We start from the raw sequence: 6,285 nt of genomic DNA, 5'->3' as shown, positions 1-6,285 counted from the left end.
TGTCATATACACAGATTCATCACATATAAATTATTAGTTTTAATACCCTGTGGTAAGATTGTGTGTGAAAACTTTTCTCACCTCCTCCAACATAAAAGCCTGTTAGGAGAGAAAAACTGGTGACAGGTGACGTTAAACTCGGGGACTGGACCGAACAGCTCAGGCTTTACTAAACTGACGCCTTCCTCCACTTTTCTTCTAACGAGGTGAAATTAAGTCGGATTAAAGAGTTTATGAAGCCACATGACCCTGTCGGATAATCCCTTGAAAGTGACCCAAACATTCTTTTCCAGGCCAAATGAAACCAATCTGATTCACCTGCACCAGTGAACCCACAGCCTGACTCTCTCACACACACACACACACACACACACACACACACACACACACACACACACACACACACACTCCACCTTCCACCAACACTAAACCGGTTCTACAGTTTGACAGCTGACTATTTTTTTTCGTACTTCCTTCAGTGTGTAGTTGTGACTTACAGACACATTTTGTTCCATCTGATATCCGATCTAACCATGTTTCTCACGCACAGAAAGTCCCAGGGTCTATAAGAAACGCGGTGCCAGCAGACACCAGGTCCAGACGGATCCAGCAGACACAAAGCATGGGTAAGACTCGTTTGTTGTTTCCACTTCCTATAAATCTGGTTCTCTTCTGCTGCTGCTGCTCTGACACACAAACCAAACTCTGTACAGATTTTGCTCCGTTTTTGGAGACATTTAAGTTCAGAAAGTTGGTAAACAAATAGCAAACATTTAGATTTTGTGCATCCAAGTAAAACTATTTTTTATCAATCTGTGTTGACAATCTGCAACTACCTTATAATGTGTTAAAAAACAAACATTTAAGTGTTTATATAATGAATATAAATGCTGCTGCTCTGACACACAACTCTTTCTGACACACACCAAACTCTGTACAGGTTTTGGTCAGTTTTTGGAGCCATTTAGGTTCAGAAAGTTGGTAAACAAAAAGCTAAAATTTAGATTTATGCACATCTAAGTAAAACTATTTCTATCAATCTGTGTTGATAACTATACTGACTGAAACTATATGTATATAACTACATATTTGAATTGGTACAAATACATAAAATAATAGCTATAAATATATAAACAACAATCTTAAACTGTATAAAAGCATAAACAATATAAATAAAAGGTATTGAGGTATTGTATTTGCAGCCCTGTTTCATTTATGTTTCACCTTGTCTCTTTCTTTCAATGTCAACTATTATCTATAATTCGGCTGTGTATCAGGTGGAGCATCCACAAAGAGACTCTGTTATTCATGCTGCTTTATTATTTGCTTTATAAAAGATCACAGCATTGATTATCTTAAAGTAATGCCAGCTGTCTTTGAGATAACAGAGCTTGTGTTCTCCTTCAAAAGTTACTTGTTGCTTTAACTATTAACTATTAAACTTGTTGCTGCTCAATGACAGAAGTTTATTTCAAACCTATTTTTTCATTGTAAAGTTTGGGTTTTTTAAATATTATGAAAAACAAGAAATAACACCACCTTCTAATAAACATGTATTAATTATTTATGGGGTTTATAATAACTTTAATGTATCTGGAGTAAAATTAAATAACAATTTAAGGTTCAAGGTAGAATTTATTGTCATTCTCTCCATGTACAACAATAATTATGTCCTTATTTTATTAACATTCACATCTGCAGACTTCATATAAAGTAAAAACATTATTAAAGTGGAGAATTGATTGTTTATTACTCATGTTCAGCTCCTTACATTTAATTATAGATTTCTTTATAACAGCAGACAAACCTGTTGTCTTATCAGAAAGTGTGAAACCCGTGAGCTTTTATCAGGGACCTTGTTATCATTTGTAGAATTGATTAACAGTCAGATCTTTATCAATGAAACAGAGAAACAACAACCAGAATGTTTTTGCAACCTGACAAAAGTTCTAAATAACAGATTATAACAATCTATAAAACATTAGCTAATCATTTTTTACTGTAACAGACCACCATCAGGTCAACATTTTATTTTGTCCAGAGCTTTGACATTCCCATCAGCCTCAGCTGTACTTTGTGTCGATATTTGCTTAAAGTTGCTTAAACATTATTACTGTGGCACAAATATTTTAGAGTTTATTTCCAAATCTTCGTTTAATTTCTTTTTCCATTGAACTTAGAGCCTGTCATTTAGACTAAAATTTGCCTATAAAAACTTAAATGAATTAACTTTGAGTGAGTGTAACACTTAATAACTAACTTTCTCTTTAAAAGTCCAAACATCTTGTACTATGTTTGTCTGTGTTTAAGAAGACATTTGGTATAAGAGCTCAAAGATTTCTGGATTAGCAAGTCCTGCTAATTTTAACAGTGTACACTTTTTGTCACCAGAGTTCAAAGTTTCTGTAAAGTCTTGTAGTACTTCGCGTGTGTGTGTGTGTGTGTGTGTGTGTGTGTGTGTGTGTGTGTGTGTGTGACAGCACAGAAGACGGCCCTGATCGTGTACGCCCACCAGAGTCCGGGTTCGTTCAACGCGGCGGTGCGTGATGTAGCGACGCAGGAGCTGGTGGAGCAGGGCTACAGGGTCATCGTGTCCGACCTGTACGCCATGAACTTCAGAGCCAACGCCACGCAGGACGACATCATCGGTGACCTCGCTGTTAATGTACATTATTCAGTGAGCAGAAAACTAATTCAAGCTCTAATAAACTTTATAAGCTCTGTGGCACAGAGGAAGAAGATGAAGAGACTAAACCCGACACTGAATGTATCTGCTCACAGAGTTATCCTTTAAGTTATGACCGAGTGTGTTGTGTTCAGGTGATCTGAAAAATCCAGAGCTTTTCCAGTACGGAGATGAGACCATGCAGGCCTGGATGGAGGGCCGCCTCAGTGACGACATCGTAGCCGAGCAGCGCAAAGTACAGGAGGCCGAGCTCATCATCTTCCAGGTCAGAGGTCACTCACAAAGCTAGTTTTTGTCCTGTTTGCTGTTATTGTGGGTTGAGACTTGCAACAAAAACATCAGATTGGTCACCAAAGTCCATTAGTTGTTAAACAGACCTCAGAGCTACAGCTAACCTGGCTAAACTCCTTACTCCTGTAATTCTAACTCTGGCTCTGTTCCTTACAAATGAATTAAATTATGTTGTCGTTAAATAACATGTACAGTATCAGTGTGACATGTTGATGCGTCTCTTCTTGCAGTTTCCGTTGTACTGGTTCAGTGTTCCTGCCATCATGAAGGGATGGATGGATCGAGTGCTCACACAAGGCTTCGCTTTCTCCCTGCAAAAGATGTACAATAACGGTATATTCAAGGTCAGTCTCTCTTAGCTGGACGACACATCTCTTTAAAAGGAGGAGAGAAAATGATTAAGTAAAGTAAGCATGATGATAAACAGGCTTATGGAGTAATGGATTACATATAAGCGTAAATACATCAGTAACTATCATCAGTCCAGATTACATTTAAAAAATGTGTAATTAGATTTTAATTGCAATGTCAAGGATGACATGATTATCTTTTTTATTCCATCTTTAAAATATGGGAATTCTTTAAATTCTGACGTATGTTTTCATGATTAGAACCAGCGTCGAAACACTAATAATTCAATATATACACTAAAATACAAACATTATTTATTATTATTATTATATTAGCAGCTGGTTCCTCTCAGCTTTTTGGATAAAAAGTGTGTTTTTGTGTTTTCTGTTGAAGGACAAGAAAGCAATGTTGTCGTTCACTACCGGAGCGACACAGACGATGTTCCGGCCTGATGGGATCAATGGAGACATCAACGTCACACTGTGGCCTCTACAGGTAAGAGACACATATAAGACACATATATTAATATATATGTTGATTAGGAATGAGGAAGAAGTCATTTTCTGCCTGTGTTTCTTCTACAGTATTAAAATCAATACACAGAGAAATATTCTATCATAGCAAATGCAAAGATATTAATAATGATTATAATTTATTTATAAGGCAGTAACTTTGATCAGGGTTGTGGATATCCCATCAGAGATCAGTGTTATTGATATTTCTAGGAACTTTTTATTAAATTCTGTTTCTATATTATGAGTTATTACAGTTATACCTATTAATTAATTAATTAATTAATTAATAGTTAATAGGCTTCTTTTTTTTTAATAGGTGTTTTCTTCTTTATAAAAAATAATTTCATTTTTAAAAATATCTATTTAATTTATGGAATGCTGAGATAAAGTCCTGTTTGTATATATATTATTATATATATATAAACCCTTTCTTACACTCTTTAAAATCAAGGCCTCACAACTCAAAGCCAAAACCAAAGCTTTGACTACCCCCACTGGGGGTCAGCAAAGTGCTGTTTGGATGTTAAAACACATGAAAACAGAAGTCCAATAAAAACCAACTATTTTACAACACACAACACAATAAAAACAAAAGTACATATATATATGTATAATGCTATTACACAATAAATAAGTAAAATAAGTAAAGTAAAAACTGAGAGTCCTCTGAAGACAATAAGGAGTTACTCTCCAGTGTTGCTAAGCTAATGAGCTAACAGCAGCTACATTTTGCAGCAGTTACTTTATCATTACATTTTAATTAATAGTACTTATTAATTAATTAATTGGTGATCATCAAATGATTCCAGTGTCTCTCTCTGATCTGTAATCTAATGAATCAATCATTAAATATTAAATTAGATATTGTCTCTCTGTTTGTTTCTTTCAGAACGGCACTCTGCACTTCTGTGGGTTTCAGGTTTTTGCTCCTCAGATATTCTGGAGTCCGGCTCACTGCCCCCCCACGGTGCGAACCGCGATGCTGGACGGGTGGCGAGCTCGACTGAAGGGACTGTTGGCAGAAAAGCCTTTGACCTTTGCCCCCTGTGAGCTCTTTGACCTCAGCTTTCAGGGGGGGTTCATGCTGCGGCCCAAAGCGAAGGAGGAGCGAGAGTCGCAGCCCTACGGCCTCACGACGGGGCACCATCTGGGGAAACCGCTGCCGCCTGACAACCAGATCACGGCTCCGTCCTCCGGGGAAAACAGTGCCAATTAGTGCCAACGTGATGAGATTTTATAAAACGCTTTATGTTTACTGAAGCTGAAATAAACCTATTTAGATAACAATGTCTTGAACTTAATTTTATTTAGATACTAAAGCCTAAACTATATTAATGCCGGTGGTCATATTAAAACTTTACATTGGACTACCAAGAAGTTTACTGTTTTTATTCTGCTCATATGACATCAACCTCTCTCTCTTCTTGTCTCTTTAAGGGTGTCCAATGCTGTAAAACCCTCTGAGGCCAATTTGGGATTTGGGATTTTGGGTTCTGTAGATTAAAAACTAAAAACTCTGCCTGCAGGTTCATGAACTGATTAACTTACTTCGGGGCCACTGGGCAAAATGTTGCTGAGCCTCTTATTAAAGCAACATTATGTAAGATTTTGGCCCTGAAATCTGATTTGCCACTCCGTCTCAGAGGTTGTAACAGGCTCTGTTTTAAAGCTAAAGTGAAGAAACTAGATGACCTAACGCATCCATTGGTGCCAACCACGTCATGATAGCATGTTGGGAGCTAATTACGACTTTATTCTCGTAATTTCCCCGCCAAAAAAGTCTGGCCCTAATATTCCGTCGTACCTGGCTGAGCCAAACAGACAGTTCTCATAAAATTACTACTTTATTCTCTCAATATTATGATTTTATTCTCTCAATATTATGATTTTATTCTCTCAATTATTATGATTTTATTCTTGTAATATTATGATTTTATTCTCTCAATATTATTATGATTTTATTCTCTCAATATTATGATTTTATTCTCGTAATATTATGATTTTATTCTCTCAATATTATGATTTTATTCTCTCAATATTATTATGATTTTATTCTCTCAATATTATTATGATTTTATTCTCTCAATATTATGATTTTATTCTCTCAATATTATGATTTTATTCTCGTAATATTATGATTTTATTCTCTCAATATTATGATTTTATTCTTGTAATATTATGATTTTATTCTCTCAATATTGTGATTTTATTCTCTCAATATTATGATTTTATTCTCTCAATATTATTATGATTTTATTCTCGTAATATTATGATTTTATTCTTTCAATAATATTATGATTTTATTCTCTCAATATTATGATTTTATACTCTCAATATTATGATTTTATTCTCGTAATATTATGATTTTATTCTCTCAATATTATGATTTTATTCTCGTAATATTATGATTTTATTCTCTCAATATTATGATTTTATTCTCTC

At 35.2% G+C, this 6,285-nt stretch overlaps 1 protein-coding gene across 2 annotated transcripts; it reads left to right on the top strand.

The window, feature by feature from the left end:
• Window positions 1-461: 461 nt before the first annotated feature.
• Window positions 462-5,220, top strand: nqo1 (NAD(P)H dehydrogenase, quinone 1). 2 transcript variants are annotated; one of them, XM_051378458.1, is made up of 6 exons: window positions 462-626; window positions 2,481-2,648; window positions 2,821-2,951; window positions 3,208-3,321; window positions 3,722-3,823; window positions 4,733-5,220. In XM_051378458.1, exons 1-6 carry the CDS (start codon window positions 623-625, stop codon window positions 5,057-5,059), a joined length of 846 nt encoding a protein of 281 aa, XP_051234418.1. In that variant the 5' UTR covers window positions 462-622; the 3' UTR covers window positions 5,060-5,220. The 2 variants fall into 2 exon arrangements, with proteins under 2 accessions (XP_051234418.1, XP_051234419.1); XM_051378459.1 differs by having other exon boundaries at window positions 493-626; window positions 2,486-2,648.
• The last annotated feature ends 1,065 nt before the right edge of the window (window positions 5,221-6,285 follow it).

Source organism: Dicentrarchus labrax, unplaced genomic scaffold (genome assembly GCF_905237075.1).
Source record: "Dicentrarchus labrax unplaced genomic scaffold, dlabrax2021, whole genome shotgun sequence".
Classification (NCBI taxonomy): Eukaryota; Metazoa; Chordata; class Actinopteri; family Moronidae; genus Dicentrarchus; species Dicentrarchus labrax.
The sequence above is the reverse complement of the archived record's forward strand: the minus strand, read 5'-3'. Positions and strand labels throughout refer to the sequence as shown.

What these genes read in the sequence shown, in the direction of transcription:
- nqo1 (XM_051378458.1), top strand. An exon ending in CACGCAGGACGACATCATCG is followed by an intron (nt 2,649 to 2,820) that starts GTGACCTCGCTG and finishes TGTTGTGTTCAG; the next exon opens with GTGATCTGAAAAATCCAGAG. An exon ending in TCACACTGTGGCCTCTACAG is followed by an intron (nt 3,824 to 4,732) that starts GTAAGAGACACA and finishes TGTTTCTTTCAG; the next exon opens with AACGGCACTCTGCACTTCTG.